This window comes from Orcinus orca, chromosome 6 (genome assembly GCF_937001465.1).
Source record: "Orcinus orca chromosome 6, mOrcOrc1.1, whole genome shotgun sequence".
Taxonomy (NCBI): domain Eukaryota; kingdom Metazoa; phylum Chordata; class Mammalia; order Artiodactyla; family Delphinidae; genus Orcinus; species Orcinus orca.
In genome coordinates, this window is record NC_064564.1 from 67,068,226 (window position 1) to 67,096,062 (window position 27,837).

The 27,837-nt window shown below is 34.3% G+C and overlaps 1 protein-coding gene across 3 annotated transcripts in view; it reads left to right on the forward strand.

The window, feature by feature from the left end:
• RFX3 (regulatory factor X3) overlaps nt 1-27,837 on the forward strand; it is a 288,511-nt gene that overhangs the window by 220,659 nt on the left and 40,015 nt on the right. For all 3 annotated transcript variants that reach the window (XM_049711842.1, XM_004286226.3, XM_004286227.3), the window contains 7 exons: nt 1,529-1,710; nt 5,238-5,357; nt 16,050-16,171; nt 17,909-18,021; nt 21,876-21,991; nt 22,429-22,583; nt 26,570-26,667. In XM_049711842.1, coding sequence (XP_049567799.1) covers nt 1,529-1,710; nt 5,238-5,357; nt 16,050-16,171; nt 17,909-18,021; nt 21,876-21,991; nt 22,429-22,583; nt 26,570-26,667 — 906 coding nt within the window. The remainder of the gene's footprint in view (nt 1-1,528; nt 1,711-5,237; nt 5,358-16,049; nt 16,172-17,908; nt 18,022-21,875; nt 21,992-22,428; nt 22,584-26,569; nt 26,668-27,837) is intronic.

A 27,837-nucleotide genomic window follows, 5' to 3' on the forward strand; every position in this document is an offset into this window, starting at 1 on the left:
ATATTTTCTAAGCCAACATCAAGTATAGGTTAATGACATGTTTAATTACATAAATATCATGTAGGAATATTTGAAATTAAAATTGTTCTGGAAAATTCAGCTGTCACGGTTAAAGAAAATAATTCTGACAATATTTTTAATGGATTTTCTTATTAAGAGTCTGAAAGTGTAGGTTCTAAGCTTGATCACAAATCTTAAAATATGTAAGCAAAATGGAGAAATGCTTTAGTTTGAGTGTTCTTATTATCATTTTTAGTATGTGACTGTAAATTCCTGGAGGACAGGAGTGAGGTCACATTCATTTTTACATCCATAGGAGCCTAGCACGTTGCCTGACTGATAGTTGATGCTCAGTAAAGGAATTCTTTTCCTTCCATAACTTACATTTAACTTGAATTGCATGTAGAATATCACCTTTTTATCACACCTTCTATATATGGCATGGAAATTTGGTTGAGACAAGTAATGTGACATATATGCTGCTTTTGTAGAAATAATAACTGGTATGCAAATAATCAGGAAAGTGTGTTGGAAACCAGATCAAGCACTGAGATGGTGTATGTATGGCCTTAAGAAAGTCATTTAAACCTATTTCAGTTCTCCTTTTATAAATAAATAATGAACAGATTGATAATTTGATTTTTCTAATGTTGAAACTCAGTACTATATACATAAATTAGATTTTTCTAAAAATTTCCTGCACATTATGTACTTTACAGATTATTTTTTAAAAATTCAGACGGGACAACATAAAACTTTAAAATGTGAACTATAGATTGAGAAAACATTGCTTTACCAACTACCATTGTAGTATGTCTTCCAAAATTATGAAAAAACATAGCTTTGAGGTAGAAAAACTCAAATGATTGTAGTAAATTATTCCTTTTCATTACACATATTTTTTTAAACCAGTCTCTAGGGAGTTTCTTTCTTTCTGGGGAAGAAAAGACTGAAATTTTTCCTTACTGCTTGTAGAATTTGTCCCAGTGGATAATACCATTATTGTATTATCTTGTATAAGTAAATTGGATAAATAAATTAGAATTCTATAAAAATGAATAGAACCTTAGTGTCAATAATTATACAAGGCAGCCTGCTGTTCATGTGTTGTAACAAACCAACACTAACGACATATTATGTGCCACGCTGCCAGGCTTGGTAACATGTTTTTTTTCTGTACAATTATAAATTATATTTATAACCAGTTAATGGTATTATTTGAGTTCCTTGAAAAGGTATTTGTCTCCAAAATAGCAGTCAATACAAGGAAAATTAGTATGTCTTTATATGTGCTTGAATGTTTGAAGGAATGGACATGGTCTGAGGTCAATAAATGACGGTCAGCTATTTACACTTCTGAGAGTTTTCAAAGTCAGATTACACAGTCCTCTGAATTACAACAGTTTACCTATTACATGGCTTGAGGAAGATCTTCTGAGTGTTTCTGTGTATTACAGTTGCAGTGTCTTAGAGACATTTTGGTGAATGATTTGGTTTCTCTGTGTTTACCCTGTCTTGTTTATACTAGCTCCAGTGGCTGTTGGACAATTACGAGACAGCAGAAGGAGTGAGCCTTCCCAGAAGCACTCTTTACAACCACTACCTACGACACTGTCAGGAACACAAACTGGACCCAGTCAATGCTGCTTCTTTTGGAAAACTTATAAGGTCAATTTTTATGGGGCTACGAACCAGGAGATTGGGAACCAGGTTAGTACTAAAAATAGTATCATAAACTAATCTCCCTTTTTTAAACTATAGCTTTAAACAATATAGTTCAGTATATTGTTTGGGCAAAAGTACTTGATTACAGATAACATATAAAGAAAAACTAAAGAAAGCTCAGTTTATAAAATCCCCCAGGAAAAGGAAAGGTCATTATTCACTGAAAACTGCCATTCCAGTATGATGCATTGTCCTACTAAACATCAGCAGAGTAAACAAAGCTTTGAGAAAAACTGATTCTCAAATCACATAGAAATGAGCAGACCAAGCTATTAATGGAAGATTTATATATGATACTTTAAAAATTAGTATATATCACTGTCTTCTCTTTTGAAGAATAACTGTACTAAAGATGATGAGTAAAGTGACAAAGTTAAGTGGAAAACTGTGTATCTCTTGACTTGCAAAATTACTTTGAAATGTCTTTATAAAAAACTCCTCTATTTGAATAGAGTAGAAATTAAAGCTGAGTTTTTCATTTCATTTCTGGAGACCAATTAAAAATAATTTAGTGAACTTGCAGATTTGAGGTGTTTGAAGCTCTCAGTTAATGACCTGGTCCTTTTTAACTTCTTATTGGCCTTTTTAAAACTCTTGATTGTGAAGCCATGCATCTATGGAAGTAAAAATATAGTATAGTTCCATTGCAGAGAAACTAGTAATGTGAAGAAGACTTACTTTTTCTGTTTCCTTCCTTTGTAAATAGATATGAGTGTTTTTACTAATCAAAATATGCTGAAAATAATACTTAGAACTATAGAGCTTCATTTTTGCCTTTCTATAATTTTTACAAGTTATCATAACAAATATTTTGAATAGCTGAGCAGAATGATATGGATGTTTTTGATTTCCTAAATCTTATAAAATCCATATTTAGAAGTATAAAAATAAAGATCCTATACTGTATATGACAGATGATATACCTTTAATGAGTTATAAGTCACAGCCTCATAGTATTCTAGTAAAGCTTTTTAAATATTCTTAATAAAATAAACAGCCTCAGTAATTGACTTCACTATAAATTTATACAAAAAAAAGGAGTGTGGCCATTTTATGATATTTACAAGGTCTATATGTAGTCAAAGTGTGACTATTAAGTGATTGTACAGCTTTCAGATTGCTGGAGGTTCGGTTCTCTCATAAATGTATTTTCTTCTATCTGTACTTGAAAGGATAGTAGTATATTTTAAACTGAAGAATATGATTGTTTATTTGGAGTAAAGGAACTAGCTTCCAGTTCCTTGAAAAAACCTTCTTGTTTCGCTAGTATTTTTTTCCCCAGAACCAGGAAAATCATTATTTGGGGACCTAACCTACTATATCCTAGCTGATGGCTCAGTAGTTATGCATACTGTGCCAATATTTTGAATCTCTGGGCTTTATTCAGCATTGTAATAGCTGTATTGTTGTGCCCGTTTTGTTACTGAAAGGGATTTCAATGGATCCTATTTTGAGGCTCCATTCAAACCTTGAAACACATCTTTAAAATAGAAACGGACAAAACTGGGGTTGTTTGGGTTTGTGAATGAGTAGAATCCATACTCTATGCTCTATAAGTACATATTGCAATATTGCAGCTTTTTCTTTCTGATGTTCTTTACTTCCCCCTCTCACTATGTAGCAATTGTGTATCCTGTTCCTTTTAAAATTGTATGTAGTCTTGTAATTAGAGATGGAAAACAAAGCCTAGAAGAATAAGGAGAAAAGAAATCCTAGGGAGAAAGTTTGAACGAATGCTGTGTTATGAAGCTAGCAGAACTCTAATGTAGAAAAACTGACAATGATAGGGGTGAAGTGCCAGAGGTTCTTTCTACCATGGAAACTGTGTTAGCATTCATTCTACTCCTCACCCAGGGAACAGAAAGAAAAGCAGTATAAATCATGAGGCAAACCAACTCAGATTTTTTTTTTTTTAAGTAAACCATAACCTGTTATTTATCCATCGATAAGATTATCTGGTGAATTCATTAAAACCAGAACCAAACTTCTGCTCAAGTTTCTGGAGCTAAGTAAAGGATAAGTAATATCACCATGTTTCTAAACAAAGGTAAATCAAAAGGTAGCTTTTGTTACATCCCATCTCCAAATTAAGTTTAAACAAAGAAGACCATGGAACATACTGATTTCCCCCAACCATCTTCAGTGGAATAGAAAGAACCGCCTCTCCTCCAACCCATCCAAGATTCCAGTTTATAGGAAACTGGAGAGAAACTAGGTACTTCGTGTATTTTGGGGTCTCACAAGAGAGATGTGATTTTACTTTGTATCTTTGTCATTGGCTACTCCCTCCTGTTCTCCAGTTTGTATGGGAACAGTTTCTGGTATTTTTTGTTTTTGTTTTTTGCTGTATTCTACAGTGGATCTTGGAGGCAAGATCTAATGTCTGCAAGTGGAAGGCATTAAGTTTTCATACTGGTTTATTTTGCTGAAACTATGTAGGTATTCAAATGCCCTATGTTTTTTAAACTAGCAATATTATTTATATAATAGATTTTAATGTCTTTTCAAATATATAGGATTCATCTAACGTGTGTTCTTCAATCTTGGAAGTAAAATTCTGTTTTATTTTTATATAAAATATTGAATCCACACTCCACTTGCATTTCTTCTTGTAAATGAAAGAAAAAGTTGGAAAGAACACTGATGTCTTGCTATATATAGACTTGAGAAAAACTACTATTTTCTCTTTGCAAAAATTTACATGTTTAAAATGTTATTTTTGCAAGAATTTGCAAATTTCATTCAGAGTAAAACTTTGTCATTTCTAATAACAAATATGGTCTTTCTCATGAACATGAGGAAGTTGTGACATTTTTTATCTAGGTGGAAATTTGCCATTTTCACCGAGAAATTTCCCCATGTCTGTTGTGACACATCTTATTCAGCTTGAAAAACTGATATGAATCCACAAAAACAGAGACTAATAAAATATGCTTTGAAATCAATAGATTAAATGCCTGCTTCTTTTTTAGGTTTCAAAATATTAAATAATAGACTTCACAACATCTTGTATCAATGAAGTTATCTTAATCATCCCTGCAGTAATAGAATTAGAAAAATACAGGACTTCTCCAAGACAGTAGAATTAAGATTTTTTTCTCTTTGTTCTGCATAACCATTTGATAATAAATTCCTAGTTAGTGTGCAACCCTTTATCCTGTTAATGAATATCCTGTTAATCTAATCTTCTAAATTATAGTTAAAATATAAAGTTGAAAATAAAATGTAACTTAAATCGAGCAAATGGATTCTGACTAATATTTAAGCAAAAGTTTATAAGGAAAGATTTTTCTTAGGGCCTTGAATTGATTGATTCAGAATCTTAATTTGATTCTTCAAATGTAGCCACCATAAAAATATACAGGTGTCCAGAACAGGTAAATCATAAATATATAACATTAATATTTTGCCTTTATCTAATTTTTCCAAATATGAAATTAAATGGACATCCTGTATGATTAATATTGACTTGACTGACTTTTTGTGTCTCTGTTTATTGTTCTTTTATGAAGAGGAAACTCCAAGTACCATTACTATGGGATTCGTGTCAAGCCAGATTCCCCTCTTAATCGTCTGCAAGAAGACATGCAGTATATGGCTATGAGACAACAACCCATGCAACAGAAACAAAGGTAGACTCTGGAATTATCATTGACATGTCAAAGCTATGTATTTCTTTAGATGTTCTATCTCCTTATTTCTGAACAAGCAGAACAAATACCTAAGTGTGCAAGAATGTCGCTATTGCTGGTATGCTTTCACTACAGACAGTTCTCAAATATGATTTAGAATTTCATTCTATTTTCCAAATCTTTCACAATTACTTATCAGACAGCGTGTTTGTCGCCTTTAAGTAAATGTGACATCCCAAACTATTCAGATAAGGAAACTAAACACAAACTGTAAGGAGCATCTGGAGAAACTTGTCAGTATTCATGAGCTTCTTACTTGTTAATCTGCATATCCTGCAGGTCATTCTTTTTGACAGTATAAATTCTTGCAGAATGTTTGGGACATCTTACATTTTCTTTGACTCCAACTTTCCTAGGTGTATAATTGTAGATATTAGAGCTATAAGAGATCTTAAGCATTCATGAATGGATGGATGGATGGATGAATGGATGGATGAATAGAATCATAGATCTTAGAATTGAAAAATACATCAGTCTAGTCTGGCCCCTCAGCCTTGTGGCAGTCAAAGCATGAAGACCCCTGTTTTTTCAGATAAATCCCAGAGAGGTTAAATGATTTGTACAAGCCCATAATGCTGCTACATAGCCACGGGCCTTCTGTCTCCTGTGACTTATATCACAGTTTGGAGTAAAGTGAAAAATCTTTCCCTCTTTACCAGTATAGCTCAACCATGACAGTAGCTACAGTTTTTCTTTTCAATTGAACATGCAAAATTAGGTAGGAGAAAGGAGGACTGCACCTGGTGCAGTTGGCCTAATCCATTGATCAGTCTCCCTAAGCCATTGATCTGGGATGGTGAGTCACCGTGGTGAGATCTGCACATCATACTAGCTTAATCAGAAGCCTTAGTTCCAAGTAGCTGCTGGAGAAAAAAGTATATCACACAGTAGTCCTTTATCTATTCAGTCAGAAAGCACCAATTGAGTCTCTACCATGTGCTAAGCCCTGTGTGCAGAGATAAGACACAGTCCTTACCTTTGAGGAGTTAAGAAATTAGATGAGAAGGCACATGGGAATTTTTTTTTTAAGTAATACAACGTAAGAAATGCTAAAACAAAGCTTTGGTCAAGGAACTATTGGAGTACTTTGCTGAACTATTTCAGCAAAGTCTGGGAGAGGGAGGATTGGGAAGTTTCACAAAGAAAGTGCTATTTGAGTAGGGAATTAGAGGGATCAGAAAAAGAGAGGAACATTCAGGCAGAGGGAATGTAAACAAAATCACCACCGAGAGGGTCCATGACGTCTTTGGTGAATGCACTCTGATCTGGTGAGGTTGATATTGCAGGAGAAGAATTGAGAAGAAGACTGGGTACTTTAATGGGAGATGAGATTTTAAAAGTAGTTTGGATCATAGATGAAGGGATTTGGTTGTATATGAAGCTAATGAGTTTGTTCTTTGTGCTTAGATACTGTGCAAGTCTTCAAAGACTTGCTTCCAAGCAAAACAATGACACTTTCACATTTTTTCTAGAGAGATTACTTTTTGATTTGGGGCAAGACATATTTAGTGGGAAGAGACTGGAAATAAAGACACTTGTTAAGTGGCTTTAACACAGTCATAATTTCTAGTGAGAGTATTCAAGACTGAAGAGTCAGTTCAAGATTGGCTATTATATAAATTATTATGTTTTCTCAAACTTACTTTTTAAATTGCTGATTCCTGTTTTTTGAGGTGTAGTCAGTGAAATATACTAAGAAGGGGTCTGGGAAAAAAAAAGCCATAAAACAGTCCCTTGTATAGTTGGAGACAGAGTTTGTGTGAATTGGAATAAACTGTTGTTGTCATGAGTTACCATTATTGTTTCCACCTGTTAGTGGCAATACCATAGCTTTTACTTTCTGGTGTGGTCTCTGCGCTCATGCCTAGCAGTACTACACATTGGAGATGTTGGTGCAATAAAGAAAAATAAGATTAATTCAAAAATAATATACACTCAAACTTAAATATGAGCAATACCTTGGTAAATTGCACTCAAGACAGCTGAAACTTACTTCGTCCAGTGATTTCACTGCAAAGAATCCTAGCAAGTTTTCATGGGAATGGAAACCTTCAAGAGACATTCTTTATACAAAGCCTGGGTTAGGTAAGCAAGACCAAGGAATTACAAAGGTCACCTTATGAAACAAATTTCAGGGCTATAAAGATTGATGAGCCATGAAAACCCTGCAATATAAGTATAGTAATTATTGCTTTTAGAATTAGACATAAAATGGTTGTATTTAAAAAGTGATATAAAATTCTCGGTGATATTCATAAATTGTACCGACTTTAGTTTCTTATAGTGTTAGCTTTCTTATGAAATAAGAATGTTAGAGAACCAAAGTACTGAAACTTCCTTTAATTTGTTGTTGTTGTTGTTTTTTAATGGTACAATTTTGGATTATGGACAGTTGCTCTTGGAATGGTGTCTTGGATAACTGCTTGAATTGTTAGTGTTATCAACTTCACCAACCCCTCACTGGGATTAGGACAGAGGGAGGTTTCTGTTGTCTCTTTGAAGGATTATATCACTGGTAACATTGATAGGCCTTAAGTGAAGCCAGTTACCGCATTTAGAGGAAACACTTGGACAGGAGAGGAAAAGTGTCTCTTCCTGAGTCTGGATTCAAGGGTTAAGAGTATTTGTTGAAAACAATGAAAAAGGGACTCATTGTACTGTTTGTTTTATGGCTTATAAAATAAGGTGATTCCAAAACTCAAATGATTCTACTGAATATATTAAATTTCACATTAGAAGAGCCTGCCATTGTCCTGTTAAAGTACAAGTGACATTTGAAAGGTTTAAAATATTTTATACTAGTATTTAATATTTTGGAATATTCAAATTGTTTAAATGCCTCAAGGTTTTTTGTATACATCTATATGTGCACATCTTCCATAGTATAAATGTACATGCTTCACCTGTTCCTATAGTAAGAAAATTCAATTATATGCAGTGATTACTTTATCAAATAAAAATTTGTACATTTTTTCTGATAAGTTTGGAATCATTGTAGTTGTAGCATTAATGATGGTTATTGTTTTGCATAGCTTTATAATTTTTAGAGCTCCTTTACATACGATATCTCATTTGAAGCTTTGATAGGGTAGTAGAGGAAATTTCCCCTTATCTACAAATCAGATTCCCAGCAACACCACCATATGGGAACATAACCATGAGTCTGGAAATAAATGGAAACAGCTTCTGACTGTAAAACAGATGTCACAGAGCCCTTAGTTTAGCTTAATTGAAAAGATGAAGCCATCCTCAAGTCATTTACCTAAAATAAAGGAGCAGATTAGAGCCCACTTGATTCATAGGCAATCATGAGATATAACAGCTGGCAGGAGGAAATATAAGCAGACTAGGGTCTTCAATTCACTTTTGGGTTACTCAGCTCAGCAGTCTGTACACATTCAGTGGAAGGACACATAGACCTAGGCATTCCAGTAGGCCCTTTAAGTATCACTATAGTGGCTAAAATCTAGTCTAACACAGTGTAATAACTATTTGGCATGTTGATGACATTATAGGTAATCAAGAAGAGGTTAACTACCCTGGTTAAGGAAACAGGAGAATGTGTAATAGTTGGTTTCTTTTAATGCCTTCTGTTGAAAATATTTCATGTGAAAATAACTTCTGCACTTAAATGAGGTAGTCTTCAGTTTTCAAGGAAATTCACTTATGGACTAATTTGCTTACCCTAATTTAGACAATAAATAAATTAGGTTATTATAGAGCAAAAAGGAGATGAGTAATTTTCAGCTTTACAAACTAAGTAAAAATGTTTGCAGCAGTTTATTTCTAATATTTAAAAGAAGCACTCAGAGAGTGTTGGCACATGTATGTCAGCTATTCTTCCAAATCCTAGTAGCAAAAGTGGTGGAATAGAGCCAAGTGTGTTTGACAATGTGCTTGGCTGTGTTTGATCCCAGTAGCCATTCTCAAAGTATTAAACTGCATATATCATTCCTTCAACAAATACATAACAATCAATGGTTGCATATAGAATATGTCCATCACAACTAAAAGAGAATTCACAGAATCATAGAAGTTAGAGCTGGAAGGGGGAGGTCACCTAGCGCACCTCATCCTCTTGATGAGAAAACCGAAGTCCATAAAGGATAGATAATGTATCCACGATAATATAGAAACCAGGACAAGAAACCAGTCCTCTTGTCTTTGTTCTTACAAGAATTCTGTCCTTCAAGAGGTAATATAACCCAAAGAGAAACGTGCACATGTAATAAAATTTAAGGGGAAAATCACACTTGAGTATGTCCTAAATAAGTGAGGAAATGTGCCACTTTCTGCCTCTGTGAATGGTCTTTTCATAGGAATTGGATTCTGTGAAAGAAGAAACCTTTGTGGCACTGAGGAGAGGAAAATAGAGGCCGTTGGAAAGATGGGACAGCAAGGCTAGTTGGCTGTAGACAGATGTGAAAGCATGCGTGTTCCTAAGGAGTGAGGACAAGAACCTTTGTCATTTGAAGACCTTTCTTAATATAGTTTCATAGATTAGTGGAATGAACCTTATATTTAAAGGTGGGAAATAGGGATTTGAATACAGGCTGCTTTGACACTTCAGTGTGTGTGACTGAACTTCACTGAACCTCAGTTTCTTCATCTGCAAAATGGAAATAATAATAGACTACCTCAAAGATTTTTTTGAAGTTCAAGTGGAAAAAAGTATATAAAGGACTTTATAACCGGAAATATCCAAGTGATAGGATAAAATAATAATTATTATCATTATTATATGCACTAGAGAAAATATTTCTTTAGATAATATTTCTTTAAGAATAAGGCTGTTTTGGAGAAGAATGAAGCCTGGCAATTGGGCAAGTTTGGCTTCCATTTCTTTGTACCTCCAGGCCTGTGGTTTCCAGCTGTGATTGATGTTAATAGTTTACAATTCCTCTCCTGGCCATAAATTCCCTGGGGTCATTACAGAGATAAGCATCTAGGGCTGGTAAATTGCTCTGAGGCAGCTGAGGGTGGCAGGAGGGCAGGAGTCTTTAGTGGGAGGATGATCATGTATCTGCATTTGGCTTTTAGGAGACAAACAAGGAATCTTGGCACTGAGGTATTTAATGTTCACTGCCACTGCAGCAAGTCCTTGCTGTAAATATATTTTCCATTGAAGATGGGAGAATCATAAATAATCACATTCAGTAATTATTAAGTATAGTCATTCATGTAAAGTTTGTTACTACTAACAGTCCCCACTTATCCTTCTGATGAATATTTATTGAACTTGTAAATTGTTCATCAATAAGCACTTTATGTGCAAGATCTCATTTGGCAATTATATCGTTATCTACTGATACGGAAACTGAGGCTCATTTAATTTTACTGTATGCAAGAAGCTAATTTATTTTTTCCTAGATAGAGCTTCAGATGCCCTTTTTCCGTTTTTGTTGCTGTCTTGACATCAGGTGGAGTCAGGTTGTCATTCTCCAAATAAAGGAAGAGTGAGAACATTCCTGTAGGATCAGTTTAACAGAAAGGACCAGCTGTAGACAAAAGAAGTAACCTAAAGGTGTCATACATATTTGTAGCAAGAATATATCAGTTCTATACAGCTAACCCTAAATTACCTACGCTAGGAGAACTCAATGAAGAAATTCATGAGATAAGGGAATCTTATTTGCCTCTTTCAACACCTAGGAGAGCAGTAAGCACATTGTCATTTGTGAAATGAATGAATGATCCATAGACTTTTATTTCAGCCAGCAGCTTCAGCCTCTTCCCTTTCCTACCTCTCCCACATTTCCTACTAAAACTGATGCAACTGATACAAATACCCCCATTTGAATTTAATTTTTCCTCCTATCCTTTCCCAATTATAGATGTAGAGCTAATGACAAGACAAATACTATGAGAGCCACCAACAAGGATTGAAGAGATGTAATAACTATCATTAACCAGCAGGGTTGATGTTAGAAGTTGTTTAGATATAGAAGTATTCAGTGTGACATCAAGGAGTTCATTACTATTCTGAAAAGATGGCACTCAACATTATTTTCTTCTGATCTGTTCATGTTTATATCATTTAGTTCATTTCAGACCTCAAATCATCTAAAACTTTTCTGGGACAATTTTTCCAAAGAGAATCTCAAGATTCCAGTAGAAAATTTTAACCTTTTGTCCCGATTATCATGCAAATCAAATGATTGTGTACCTTCTAGACTTATAAACATAATAATGACTCTAAATGCCTATACAGCTCAGATTTTGCATCTTTCATGTGCATTTTTCACCTGATTCAAAGGTAGTTTTACAAATGTTTCATTTAGTCTGTTGAAAATCCTTCCACCTGCTACTGTTAGTTGAATGTGATGGTAACTATATACCATTCTTTGCCTTCCATTGGACTCCTTCAGTGTCTTTATGTGTGAGATTATTGACAGAATTAGATATTATTTTACAGTAGAGTTACAGCTGTCCAAGTTCTAAATAACAGCTATGACTAACCCCATGGGGGAAGATTCCTAATAATTTTCCAAGTTTCTGTGTTAGTGACAGGTTTCATGCATACGCTCAGCTATTAAAGTATTAGAGTTTCTTTGATTTCTTAATCATTAACAACTTTAGCTTTGATTGCCCAGGGAGTTGCAAGCTGTTAAAATTATCATTTGCCTGTTAACTAATTTTGAAACCAAGAGCTGTTTCTTCATTTGATGTAGTACAGGTCTTTCTCAGAGCACACACAGCTCAAGAGCACTAAGAATCTACTATAAGAAAACCTATTCTAAAACAATGAATTTGTAAAATAAATGGGAGTAAAAGCAGAGAATTCTTAAATACTAAAGAGTTCAGTTTTTTAAAAGATTCAACAAAGAATTTTTTTCAGTAGAAAACATATCTTTTTTTTACAATTTAGTATTTAAATAGTGATTAATTTCTGTTAAAAAAGAGAGAGATAGGAAATCTGAAAGCTGTGTTTCAATGTTAAAAAGTCACTTGAAATTCAATCAGAGCTAAGATAATGTTGGATTATCATGTAAGTCAATGGAATATTAAAAAACATCCTGGAAAAATTCCATTTATACACAGCCTTTTCAAAGTCATGCCCCTACAATACTTTACCCATAGTAAATACTCAATAAATATTTGTTAAATAGATTTGCTATATGTTAAGATCAATTGATGGTGTGATAAAATGAAGTGTTACCTTGAGCATTCATTCATACATTCATTCATTCATCCATCCACCATCCATTCAGAGATAGTTATTTACATTCCAAATGTAGTTTATTGAAAAATTGAAAAATGATGACTTATTTTATAAAAAATGACTTTTCTCTAATGTTATAATTGTATTTCTACAATTGGGCTGAAGGAATTTATTATTGGTCCAAGAAGCTCCTGTGGTCTAGTTCTGTGCAGGCTACTTAAGAAGTACATGAGAAGTTAGTTAAAATAATAAATTCCTAATCCCCATTCTCAAAGATTTTGTTCGGTAGATCTAGGGTGAGCCAAGCATTTGAATTTTTTTTTGAAATCTACTCAGATACTAATATACAATTAGGTTTCAAAACCTAACATAATATCATGTAGAACTGTTTCTTCCAGAAGAGTCAGTTACCACAATTATTTGCTTAGCTTATTTATAGTGTGCCTGAGGTAATGGCAGGGATAGGATGTTTTCCTTAGGCAGGACATCAGGAAAAGGAACATCTAGCTTTCCTCAGTTCAGTATTTCTAATTTCTGGTGATTCCTTTTAAGTATCAATACAGTGCCAGGCAATACACTGTGGATATGCCACTACTTAAAGCAGGAAAAGCAAAAGTCAGCACTACCTGGAAGCTCTCTTATACTTATAGGCCAACACTAATACTGTTCTTTATATGAGCCCTATCCCTGCCCTTTCTGATGTCATTCTTTATGTCACAAAGCCCTCCCAAACTTGTCTTCACACCTTTCTCTAAAGAGATAGAATGGAAGTTTCTGGCTTATAGAGGTCCTATTCTTGCTAACCCAGGCAAGCAAGAATGGATACACATAGTGCATCTTCGCCCAATCCATTCAATCTTTCACTTTGTGACCCTTACTCTGACCTTAGAATTAGACCTCTCATTTTACAATTCTGACTGTATTTTCTTTTTTCTTCACCTCTCCTAAGTAAGATTTGTTCTTAAGTACTGACCTGTACAGTTTCTCCAGAATTAATCAACTTATTTCCTTTTCTTCTACAAGCTAATCTTGATGTATTTTCCATCTCCTGTATAATAGAATGTACCTCTAATCAGTCCTTCCCACTCAATATCATTATTATTAAGCATAATCATACATTAATTGTAATGTATTGTGGCTTTTAGTGCTTATTAAAAAAATCTCTTTCTCGTTTGGAACTGCTGCTGTCTACATCTTTCTAAGGAAGCAGATAATTTTGCTTGCAGACTACAGGCTTGCTAAGCACTATGTGCAAGTAGACAGTGACATAGCATCTGTCAGATGTCTATATGTCAGTCTAAGATGAATATATGTCATATCCTTTTACAGTCCTTGATATTTGTGCCTATTAAACATCTGTAGTATATTAGATGCTGTGCAGGATAAAGCATAGCTGGGCAAAGTCTAATAATTACTGTCTCATCCTATACTGAAAGTTAATATAATTGAAGACTATAGGAAATACTTCCATTTTTCTCTTCTCCAGAGTAAATATTTCAAATCCCTTTAACCACTTTTGTTTATTAACTCCATGAACCCCAAACTCCATGAATGTAAATGAAGAAACATGGTTAAACAATTTTAGCCTCTTTTATTAGCAATATAAAACTTCACAGCTGAAAAAAGGAGGCTAAAATCAAATGAAACCTGGAATGGATCAATGAGGACAAAAGCGTCCCTAAATACATTCCCTAAAGATAAAATCATTCAAGTCTTCTAGAACAGACTGGCTAGCAACTGCTGCCCCACACAAGTACCCCAAGTTCTTGCCTCACAAAGATTTTTTTTTTTTTGCCTCTGTAAGATGATTCTTTAAGGAGGAAAAACAAATCAGGAAAACATTCAATTTTTTAGAAATGGCACTTGTAGCACATCACAATACTAACCCTTGTGTTATCTCTTGGTGTGGCCCCAATTGAAGAGTTCTTCCAGATTTTTTTTCCATTAATGAAAAGAATAGGTTTGAGTTCTTTTATATCATTAGAAAATAACAACCAACATTTTGGTCGTACAGGGTCATCACTAAAATGATAACAAGAATGAGTGTGTTGTACCCTTTTTTCACCCTGTTCATCTTCTAACTTTATTTTTGCTTTTCATATAGTTCTTTGTGAGATGCTGTCACATAAGAAATACATGTAAATGTCATTATGAGTGACTTTGCAGTTTTTCGTGGAAATTTCATTTATCTAAGTCATAATTAATAACATTCAAGATTGAATCATTTCCTAAGGCAACCTCAGCGTTAGTTTGTGCAGTGTTTCACCAGGTCCGTTCATTTTCTATCTGTTGTCAGAGTGCAGGCATCTTTGAGTGTATCTTGTTCATGTAGTGGGGACATTGTTACTTACAGTAACTTCATATTAATGATACAGTTAACTTATGGTATCAGTGTACGAGTCAAGTATCTGGATGGTGAGAATATTAGGTGGTTCTGTTTATAAATATAATTAGAAATGGGAAAAAATGGAAGGACAAACAACATAACGTGCATGATGATATCTCTAGGTAATAAGCTCATTGTAGATTTTAACTTTTTCTTGCGTTTATCTGTTTTTTTAAATTTCTAAAATGAAGAAAAATATGAAATCTCAGAGAAAGAAGAAATTATAGTTGCTGCTTATTTCTTACTTTGCATTTGCTTATCCTAGGAGACTTACCTATGCATTCTTTGTATGCGGTATTTCTCTCCCAAGCAGTCTTTCCCTTCTTGCCCGTGCTGCTGAAGCATATTTTCTCTATTTTAGCAGTATGGAACGTTCATGAGTTTGTATAACGAGGACCTAAATATAAATACATAATTGTAGCTGACTTTGATTCTTTTTATTTTTTAAATTTGATAACCTAGGTTTGTAGATGGATTTTTGCATGCATTTTGCTGCAAGCTGATGCTTATGGTCTTTGTATTTGCAGATGTGGACAGGAGTCAAAGGAGATGAATGTGTTGATATGCATGGGAGGCTTTAGGTGATATGAAAAACAGTATGGCAGAGTTTGTAGGCTGAATCATATTTTGGAGATATAAATTAAATGAAAGCCATTCATTAACATTTCTCAGGCCCAATGTCCTAGATCTTAATTCAGATTAACATCCCAATGTATTTAACATGTTTCTCCCTTGATCCATTGGCCATTAAAAGTTATGTTCAAACTGTGTATTAAAACTATAATCATGGACATCTTTGCTACTGCTGTCCAAAGAAATACCTCATAACACTTTCATTCTTAGCTAAATTTCTGAATTTTCGAAAATGGGTCCCCTTCCTAAGCCCCTCCCCTTCTTTTTCCTTTTTACAATTTAAAAAATTTCTTCATCCTAACTTTATGAGACTGTCAAGGAAGAAACTCTTACAACTATCATAAGACATTAAAGAAGACAGAACAAAATTGAATGCCTTGGGAGTTTTGTGTAGTACAAAAAAGCAAGGAATAATTTGGTTTATTTGTTTTTTCCCATCTAATATTTTTAGGTACAAGCCTATGCAGAAAGTGGATGGGGTTGCAGATGGTTTCACAGGAAGTGGTCAACAGACAGGCACATCTGTTGAGCAAACTGTAATTGCCCAAAGTCAACATCATCAACAGTTTTTAGGTATGTTAAGGTGTAATGCATATTAGTTGCTATCAGGATTTTGAAAACAAGAGAACAACAGTAGTGTTTTCTCCAAGTACAATGTCTATTACAGATGTTAATTACATAGATTTTTTTTGTGTGCTGAAACTATGCACATTATATGATAGTTCTAGTTCATTTCTACTTTTTCGTAGAAAAAGAGCTTATTTTTTAAAATCTCAAGCTATGTAGAACTTCTAAATGCATCTGAATTAAAGGCTTATTTCTATGAAATTGTTTTCCAGAATTTGTATTAATTGGGCATTTATGATCAAAATTGTGTGGTAGTTTCAGTAGTAACTTGAAGTGCCAAAAAGAATTCTCATTTCCTGCGTATAAAGTTGCATATGCATATAGTCTCAGATTAGAAAAAATTATTATAAACTTTTAAAAAGTAATTTATTCTTTTAAATTGATCACAGTATTTGCTACTTTTGTAATTTTATAGATGGTATGCATGTTTCTTGTTATTTAAAGAGTTAAGGAAGTGGAACTTGAACATTTTGCATATTCCTGTCGTAGCTAAAGGTGCAAAAATGGCACTTTAATTGACAGCTCTTCTAGAGATGAACATGCATAGTTTCGGTACAACAGATCAAGATAAGTAGAAGCTCTCAGAGAGTGCGTGTGTGTATGTGTCTGTGTGTGTGTATATGTGTCTATGTGCACTTTCTGACAAAGACAACTGAAATGTACTCTGGGGTCAGAATGGCTACTGAAGTTGAAAGCATTATGGCAGCATTCCCAAACTAGTGTCCTCAAGTATATTCTTGTAGACCCTTGAGCTCTCAGCAAGAATCTTTATGTTTTTTATTTTGTGTCCTTATTTCAATTATAATCTTAAAAAAAAATAAAAGCATATTCTGGATTACCTGGAAGACTAGAACGAATACCGTTCTGCAATTTTAGTTTCCACATTTGTATTTGAATTTATCATAAGGTTGGCACCAAAGTGTATTGCATTAATTGTCCAGAGCCAATGAGAAAAGAACAGAGAGAGACTTACTGTGTAAATTACGCCTTCATACCAAGGGAAGGCTAAATGATGTCCCAATGCTCTGTGTAGAGGAAAGTTTCACAGCTCATTTGAATATAGAAGCATAATGGGAGAACCAGCCATCATGAAGTACGTGTTGGTATAGGGTTATCAAACTCAAAAGATCCTGCGCTGCAGCAGTCAATACCATATTCATGTTGCAAGAGGTAATTTAGTTACAGGACAACAGCATCATCTATCATATCAAATTAATGTTGTTAAGTTTAATGTTATTTTTTTAGGTTTCTTTGTACTTATTTTGTAGGTCTTTTGGTTTATGATTATATGAGAGGTATAAGCATAATAAGTTTAAAGCTAGATTTATTTTTATATACCTAAGTAATATAATGATAAAAATAACTAAAATTGATACTGGCCAGCTCAAGGTATTTTTCTTATCAGAGGGGTCCTATATTGAGAGACACTGAGATGTGTTATTTCCAATATAATCATAGTGAAAATTTAGTTTCTCCAGAATTTTAGAAGTATCCTCTCTATTCTTTGGTGCTGCTGCTGCTGCTAAGTTTTGTTTATAAAATACTAATATGAAAAGTCCTTGCTTTTTGGACCACTGACCTTTAAATTTTTTTCCTTTTTAATCTTCTTAAATTTGCCCTCATTAAGCTGTAATTGGCACCATCCACAATAACTTTTTTTCTGTTGTGTTGTCATGGTAACAGATGCATCTCGAGCACTTCCAGAGTTTGGAGAAGTTGAAATCTCTTCTCTGCCAGATGGTACTACCTTTGAGGATATCAAGTCACTGCAGAGTCTTTATCGAGAGCACTGTGAGGTAAGTCTTTTCAAACACAGTCGGACACGTGCTAAGTTTTGCCAGGCAACTTGCTGAAGCAAAATAATGAAACATATTCCTAGAGGACAGATAAAGTTACTTCATATTTCTTTGAGCACTAATAAGTTATCTTTTCTTCATGTCTCGGGGAGAATAAATTTTACTTTCCATCTTCTTAGCCTATTCTAATACGAATCCTTTGATGAAGCAATTCCACTTCTAGGTACTCCTTCTAGAAAAATGCTTACATGTAGGGGAAGAGATAAGTGTACAGGGAACTTGTTGCATTATGGTTTTTAATGAAAAAGATTGCTTATAACTTCAATATCTAACAGGGAACTGAATAAATAAAATATGGTATGATCTATAGAGTAGAATGCTATGCAGCCATTAAAAAGAACAGGCAACTCTAAGTGTACTTTTTGGAACAAGCTTCAGGATTTGTTTTTAAGGGAAAAAGCAAGATGTAAAACAGCAAGTATAATATATTATCATTTGAGTGAAAAAGAACATGTTATATACATCTCTCCAGAAGAAAGAACAAAATATTAATGCTGGTTGCCTTTGGGAACAAAACTTAGTGACTGGGAGTCAGGGGAAGGAGACTTAATTTTCCAATATACTCTTTTTATGTTTTGAATTTTACATGATAGCTGTGTATTTCTATCCAAACTATTTTCTAGAAATGTTTTATAAAGCACTTTAGGTGTTCCTTCCAGGGATCATTGAGGCTCTAGTTTTGTTTGTTTTGTTTTCATGGTTAATTAAGTTTTCTCTTGGTGTTTTCCATCCCTACTCCTACTCCCTTTCTGAGTATCCTATATCAAAATTGGCTACGTTGTCTCCAGGAGGTGAACTCTCTCCAAGCCCGCTCGTACCTGCAGCTCACCTGGTAGAAAGAAGATAACAGATTGCAATAAGAGTCTTCTAAAGTACCCCTCCTTTTGAAAGAGGAACTGTTTAGAACTTAAGTAGCTTTATTCCAGGGCTATTTATGATCTACTTAGAAGTAAAAGATAATCCTTGGGCAGTCCTCCTGACTGCTGACAATGCAGTATGCAGTGAGAAGTCTCAGCTCATAACATTCACAGATTTTTTTTCCCACTCCAGAAATAAGAACTGCTTGAGTGAATCTGAGTACTTGTCAGGGGTGCTAGATTATTAACAACCAAGGGCAAGTTCTCTCTTTATTAACAAACTGTGTGCCAGAAGTGTTTTTCAACATGTCCTGCCAGTTTGTTGTTCCCAACATTTCTTGTTATGATGAAAAACACTTACTATCTGTTTCTCTTTGACTGCTTTTCCCAATATTAGAGAATTTCTGGATGATCCTTACCTATCTAGAAAAAAATTTCTCTTTCTTTCTGCATGAATATCATGTATATTCAATGAAGATTTACATAAAGATTCTCTAATCAGTTTCTCATTTCTCTGTGTTCAGGTGAACCTTGCTTCAAGCAACCCCGCCTACACAAATATAATTTGGATTGTTTTCAGTTGCTCATATTTATTCAAAATATAACTTGGAGCATGATTATTTACATTACTAAAGAATATACATTAAAATTAATCTAAATGAAAAATTCCCCCAATAAGATGAAAATATTCTTTGGGTTACAAAATTTTCATTAATTGTCAGGAATACTCTATATGAAGAGATATGAACATATATAGTAATTAATCTGCATGGGAAATGGCAGTTCATAGAATGATCCTCATTTATTTCGGAGTTACCAGTGTTCGTGCCATCTCTCATGGGGCATAAAGACATATATGAAAAGGAAGAATTCTAATTATTTTTTCCTGTCACACTTCCAAACTTTTCAAGGACAGGTGCCTGAGTCTCGGATCCAGTCCTGTAAATGGTTGTTTGCCCTAAGCCAGTGAAATACAGATTATTTTAAACTATATTTGGCATACATTTTAGTTTGAACATATTTAAAAGTGGGTGGACAAATGATAAAATGTTTTATTCATTTGTAAAACTGACTAAATGTGGCTGATATGAATGTCCTTTTCAGAAGAATTATTTGAGATTATTTCATTTGAAGAGATACTTAATTTAAGGTGCACTGAATTTGTGACTTGCCTTATTTTATTTCATATTTCCTATAATTTATGTTTTTTAAGAAAGATTAATGTACCCATTTTGGCTGTTATTTGGAATTTGCACAGTTGGCTTATCAAAGATATTTTGGAAGTATCACTAGTTATGTAAGGAACAAATATAATTTTCTACACAAGATGCTCTGACAGTCATTTTTTTCTTTTAATATATGCATAGTGTCCTTACAGCAATCTTATAGCTAGAAATATGTAAGGTATTATATCAGATATTACTAATTGCTTCATTAATAGACATCTCTCAGAATGTGCCTAAACTACATTTGGGAAAGCAGCTATAATAATTTGCCTCCTGAGAAGGTTTTGGGTTTTGCCTGGGAGCAAGGACATCTGGATGCCTTTCCTTCCACGGCTTGCTTTTGTGTTTTTATTGTTGCTGATATTAAAGGGTGAGGAGAGTGTTAATTAATTAGTCCCCTTCCCTCCATTTTCATTTTCCAACTACTTGCAACATTTCCTACTAGTTCCCAGAACATGCCCCCAAACAGATTTTGCTTAATACTTGAATTGGTCTCAGAGTGTTTTTGTATAGAACATCAATTATTCTCTGTATCATGCACAGGGCCAGATCTACACGGGTAGCACAGACTCCAGAATTACAAAGTTACAGTTTCCTCTTTCTGCCTTAAATGTTCAGATTGATTCTCTCGATTGCCCCTTGCTGTCTCTTAGCTTCTAATAATTTTGCAGATCTTGAAGGGACTGTTTTACGTGTTTTTATTATCAGTGCTGATGACATCAAACACATTATACTGAGGACTTGTCTTTTATACTGAAAATAACCACAGAATCACGTGATCTTTGTACAAACAAGTTTTGGTTTTATGACTGCTTTTTATCTGAAGGCGAATTTGCAGACTAATTGCAATGGCAGGGTGAAATTAAATATCATCAAAAGTTAATGAAAGTGGCAAATTTTAGCATCATCAAAAAAATAAAAATGTCCTTGATGCAGCTGGAGATCTAAGAGATAAAATTAAGGAGGAGGAGGTGAGGGCCCCACCCCCGAGGTTAGAAAAGGGGATAGTCTTATAGCTTCTCTCTAAAGGGTGTATGCTGAGAGAGGATTGAATGTAAGCCATTCTGTAACCACAGAGAGGTGCTTGCTGTGCTTTTCTTCTGCCAAGACAGGCACTACCCTCTGGAGGTCAGCCTGACTCTGTAGTTTCTGCCCTCAGCCTCTGCTTGGCTAGGAACACTCCAGAACCCATGGTCAGCAACCCTAACCAGAGCTGATTGAGCCCTAACTCCGTCTGCCATACACAAGCACCTCCATACCCTTCTCTTCTGCTTTTTTTTTTTTTATGGCTAGTGGACACAGCTAGTCCAGTAAAGACTGATGTGAATTGAATGTATGTTCTGTGTCCCTGTGGATCTGAGAATAGTAAGGGAACCGGGGAAGTAGTGGGTTAAGGAATGAAAGAAAAGTTAGGGAAGCAAGCATAAAAATGGAGAGAAAAGAGAGGAAAAAGTAAGGGTGGGACGTGAGGTCATTCTGGGAGGAATACAAGTTACCCTGCTTAATCATTTAAGAGTTATTTCCCCCGGTTTTTTCCTAGCTAATCTCTTTTGTTTTCCCATTTCCATTGGCAAAATTTAGTCCAGTTTTACCATATTAATTTATGAACCCAAAAGTATCTTTATATTTAAGTCTTGTTTCAGTATGTACTTCTCACACATCCCCATAAGAAATTTTGTAAGGTAATATCAATAGCCATTTTGTTTTTTAGGCAATATTGGACGTTGTTGTGAATCTTCAATTTAGCCTGATAGAAAAATTGTGGCAAACATTCTGGCGCTATTCTCCCTCTACTCCAGCTGACGGCACTACCATTACTGAATCAAGGTCAGAATCAATATGCTTTTCCAATTCATTTTCATGGCTGAGTAGATGTCACAGCTAACAAATTAGAGATATGTATACCAGTTGTGAACCTTACCTGATAACATTAATTGAATAGATTGAAATAAACCACAAACTACTCTTTTGAGGTTTCAGCGTGTGTATTATAGCTCCCATTTATATTGACTTGGGGGACTGCAGTAGAACTATTTCATCCTCATGGAATTAGTATCATATCTGCCTTTCATACCGTCAGAAAGTATTAACGTGCATAGGCAGCTCTGGGGGAGTGTTATATATATCCAGCCGTGTGGCACCAGGGCAATGGTGGTATAGTTCTAACCTCAGTAATATTTGATAAACTAAAACTATTTTTAAAGTCCATTTTCTTTTTTATCCTCATTTGCCATCTATTCATTTGCTACATTTATTCACACCAGCAATCTGAGTGAAATAGAAAGTCGACTTCCGAAAGCAAAGCTGATAACTCTGTGCAAACATGAGTCTATCCTGAAATGGATGTGTAACTGTGACCATGGGATGTACCAGGCTTTGGTGGAGATTCTCATCCCCGACGTCCTTAGACCTATTCCTAGTAAGTTAAATGCAGACAAGTACGGATGCTTTTGTTCTCATACATTCCACCCAGGAAGTTTTGGGTAGTGACGTTGCAAACTAGAGTGATTCTAATCTCATTAAATTTGCCAGATAGAAAACATGCAACACAGAGTATTGCATGAAAGCAGCCTAGAGCAAAACTGTAGTAAAAAGGGAAAAATTCTCTGTTTTTCAATCTTTCATTTTCTTTTTGACAAAAAAGACAACCTATAGATGTGACAGCCCCAATGACTAATTGCAAGAACACTCCCAGGCCAGTCAACCATGTGAAAATCATTCTACCCAAGGAAAAGGTTTCCTTCATAAAGCCCTGAATTTTTGAAATCTGTAATTGCTAGACCAGCCTCTTTCATGTTTGCTTTTGATTTGAAATGAATTTATCTTGGTTTCTACTGAAGTTGAATTTCTTTATAAAAGCATTTACTTTGTCACCGACATCACGTTAAGAACTACAAATGCAGTTTCCATTAACAGTAATGGTTAGCTGGCATTTTGAGAGAAAAATCAATGTACCTGCACTAGCAGTGTATTCCTGCCATGAAGCAAATAGGAATTACATAGATAAATTAGATTACTTTTTTAAGTGATAGTGTTTTTTAAACTACCCTGTTGCAAACAAAGCTATTTTTTGCAAGTGTCAATATAAAAGCCATCATGGATACTTGTGTTAGAGACAGTTGAAATGATTTTAGGTCTACATCTTTATGAGCACCTACTAGTAACCTTAACTTTTAAAGATATGGAACAGAATTGCTACTCTACAGTGACATTAATAAGGTAAAAGCAATCTTTTAGCTTGTAAAATTAGCAGCCGTGTACTCGAAGTACACTCTTCACAGTTAATTTGTGTTAAATTATTCCAGAAAATATTTAAATAGGGATTTAGCAAGAAATGGTGAAGATACTAACATTTGTATGTTTATACTTTCTTTTTTAAAATATGATAACAGTGGAAGATATGAGTTATTTCATATGTTCCCTACCACCTTAAAATATATGCTTAGACATACATTTACATATAATATCAATGAACACACACATAAACATACATAAATTTATATAGAAATTAGTTTTTTAAAAATCCAGCTGCCATGGTCTCACATTTTTATAAATTACTAATATTTTCTACCCTATCTGCACCAAGTTTCCTGACTAAAGATTGATTAAAAGTGATGTTGTCATGGAAAATTTCAACGTGTAAATTCTCTACTGATTTATGTTCCAGAATCTGATTTTCCTGTTTTTGTCTTGCTTCCTGTGCTCTGAGTGATAATCTCTAGAGATGTTTAAGAGAAGTTGCATAGGGTAGTTCATTAGCCTATGACATCTTGCCACCAACATAAATTTCTCTCATGAGATATAAGAAAAGGTGTCAGTGAACGCTTTCTTTTTTGAGGCCAGTCAACAACATCAGTGTTCATTAAACAATTCTAAAATCTGTTGCTTTTATGTTAGCATCACAAGACTTTAACTTGTAAACTCAGCAGTTCCCTAAGTTAAATCACGTATCAAGTGTAGTTGGCTTTAAACCCCAGAATTTTTAAGCACACAATACCCATGACCTTTGTTTTTGGCAAATTTTGATTTGAAAACCGTTTTATTTTGTCAAGTAGTTTGTCTCTGCATTCAGACAACTCAAATTCAGGAATTATGAATATAGTTTTACAGTTTCTCTGAAATTACAAGATGCATTAAGGTGCCACCCTACCAAGTAAATTTGGAATTTTAATTCCTGTTCTATAACAAGACTTAACAAAAATAAAGCTTAAAATACAGTGTAGATCACTATCTTCTGATTGTGCATTTTAATATTAATCATAAGCAGGTTGAGACAAGTTAGCTTTAGAGTAGTTTTAAATTTCTAACCATCCATTCATGAGAAAAAGTTGTCAATCTGCACAATTTGATCTGACATGAATCCCTATAGAGAGAACAAACTTAATTTTATTTTTGAAAATTTAATTTTCCTGGCTACTAGTACTTCACTCTACCATTTACTGTCCAGATGGGATTCCTTTTTTTAGCCAAAAAAGTCTGCATATCACACTAATTTAAAGTCAGCTTGAAGCTACTATACTCTAAAATACATTTATCTGAAAATGGGGAAAAAAAAGTGAAGTGTAAAAAATTGTGTAAGAACTCAGCTGGTAACACTCAAATGTACAATTTATGATTATAATTAAAGGTGACCCAAAATGTCATTTAGTACAAAAAAGGAAAAACTTACAATCATTTGAGATACAAAGCATATCTTTTTATTTTACAATCTCCCTAGCATTAAATGTGTCTAAATAAAACAAGACCCATATTAAATTTTTTTAAGTAACTTTTCTCAGTTCTTGTTTTTTTCAGATTAAATAATTATTATATATTAATTATAGAAAACTACGTAATACAGATAGCCAAATTGAATCTTATACAGAATTTTACTGAGTTTCAAAGAGGGTCTTTAATTTTTTTTCCCACTGTTTTTCATTTCCATTCATGCCTGCCCTCCATGGTTCCAGTACATAATACAACAGAAAAATATTTTTCTTTCTTTTTTCTTCTTGGCTGAAGTGAGAAGCTTTGGAAATTTCAAAAAATTAGTTCTCAAGAAATTTCCAGCGCAGTGTTTCCAATAGATGATTCTCATGGTTAAAAGTCTGCACTTCTTGAGTGTTTTTCCTAATCAAAATGTAGCCATCTCAGTTTCTCTTCTGTCATTTGACCACTTAAAGAAATAATTTTTAAAAATTTGTTGTTTTTATTATTGGAATAGTAAAATTTATATCTTTTGCATTTAATTTGAGTAAGTTAATTATTTCTAACCCTGCTTTAACAAAAGTAGTAAAGAAGCATGTCAGACTCATTTGAGCACAGAAAGAAAAACCAAGGAATTTAGTCCCATCGTTAACATTAATACTCTTGGGAGCCTTGGACAAAAATGTAACCTCTCTGTCTCTTATTGTGGACTACCAATTGTAAGACTTACCCACATTATAGGGAACCCACAGGGATTTATTTTCTGTTGTGGGTGCTTCAAACACTTACTTATTAAATGTCTAAAACTGCTCCCTACACCGTGGAGCCTTGGGCACAGGTGAAGTAAAATGCTACTGACTGAATTACTTGTTGAACAAGAGAAGAATTCTGTTTCCTATTATACAGCCATCTCAATAAGCAGATCCGTTCTTATAAAATAGTCATAATCACCCCTGTTAACGGAAAATGCTTCTAATCATTTTATGACCACCATAAACACTACTCTCATGGGACCTATCCCTATTCAGGTTTTAACAGAGATGTAAAGAGTATGGAATGGACTGTTTTAGGAATATCTTAAGAATATTGGCCTCTGTGACAGCAATTTTATTATCACAGTGATCTTTTATCGCTACCTGCCAGTGAAATGGAGAATAGTTACCCAGAAGTATCAAGGCAGGCAATTTTAATTTTACCTTACTTTTCAACATGAGTGAGAGATATCTACTCTAATTGACATGTTCTAATGTAAAGAGATGCATAGAGAAAAAGAGAAAGCTTTGCATTATTTTCTTTTTAACTAAAGAAATGAAAATAGGTTAAGAGCTTGAAAAAAGTCAAGATAAAGAATTTCTAAAGAAAATACTTAGCCTTTGAGCACAAAGCTGTTTTTGAAAAGAGTGTTTTGTCTAAGATAAAAAAATTCCATAAGTATATTCACAACTGGTATATGTTGCTATAAGCAAAAATGAATGTTTTCATTTCCCAACAAAGTATCATAAGTATCTGGGAACAAAATAGCTTTAAAAGACAAGCCCATGATATAATATTTGGATTCTTTCAAAGTTAGGAATAATGTTAAATAAAGTCTTGTCAATGAGGATAATATAAGCTCTGTGCTATTTCACATGTTGTGCTTGCATGTTTTCCCTTATTCTAGCATAAAGATTAATGTTCTTTGGTATCTTTTTCGTTCTGCTTTTATTCTTTAACATTTAGGTGCCTTGACCCAAGCCATTCGAAATTTTGCAAAAAGCCTTGAAGGTTGGCTTTCCAATGCCATGAACAATATTCCACAGAGAATGATACAAACCAAGGTACACTTTTATGTCCTTGCTTTTTCTTTTGTGTTTAGGAAATCGTTATGAACTATGAATTTTAAATCTGTCCTATCAAATGATATTATGTAGAATATTAATATTATAATAAATTAAATCTTTTTAAATTGATTTTTGTATTTGTATTTTATAACCATGTGGTAAAGAACTTGCACAAGATATGTTGTTTGATGATGCTCTTTCCAGAGAGACTAGAGAAACATTTTAGATGTGGTGTATTTATCAGCCCTTTTCTAAAGTGTATATTTAAGATTGCTTAATTGCAGTTATTGAAAAGAACAGCCTAGAATGTTCAAATAGTTTCCATTTGAGTTTTAGAATTTTTAGGTCCCCTGCTATACTCATTGTATTCCGAAATGTTCATGTAAATTAATAACCATTTGCTTTTCAGGATGTTTTGGTTTTTTAACAGTGGAGAATGCTTTTGTGAATCAAGTAGTCATTTTTTTAAAATAAATTTATTTTATTTATTTAATTTTGGCTGCGTTGGGTCTTTGTTGCGGTGTGCAGGCTTTCTCTAGTTGCCGCGAGCAGGGGCTACTCTTTGTTGCAGTGCGCGGGCTTCTCATTGCCGTGGCTTCTCTTGTTGCGGAGCACGGGCTCTAGGTGCGTGGGCTTCAGTAGTTGTGGCTCGTGGGCTCTAGAGCACGGGCTCCGTAGTTGTGGTTGGCGGGCTCTAGAACATGGGCTCAGTAATTGTGGTGCATGGGCTTAGTTGCTCCACGGCATGTGGGATCTTCCTGCACCAGGGCTCGAACCCGTGTCCCCTGCACTGGCAGGCGGATTCTTAACCACTGTGCCACCAGGGAAGCCCAAGTAATCATTTCTTAAAGAGAACAGTTATATCATAGTTGATGAGTATATTTCAGGAATGTGGATTATTTAGCTAGAGATATGAATTCTCCTCTCCACTTTGTCCCCTACTAACCATGTTACTTTAGGTTAATCTGTGAACATACATGACAGATTGGACTGATTCTGTCTAAACTTTGATAACAAAAATCACATTTGTGGCCTTTTGTCAGGGTCTGTATCTACTGTCAGATGCCAGCAATATGCCTTGGCTTTCAGTTTGAGAGTGTAATTGAAGCTCTTGTAGCTGACAAGTCTGTGATAGCACAAGTCTGCTTCAGCTTAAGGTTTGCAATA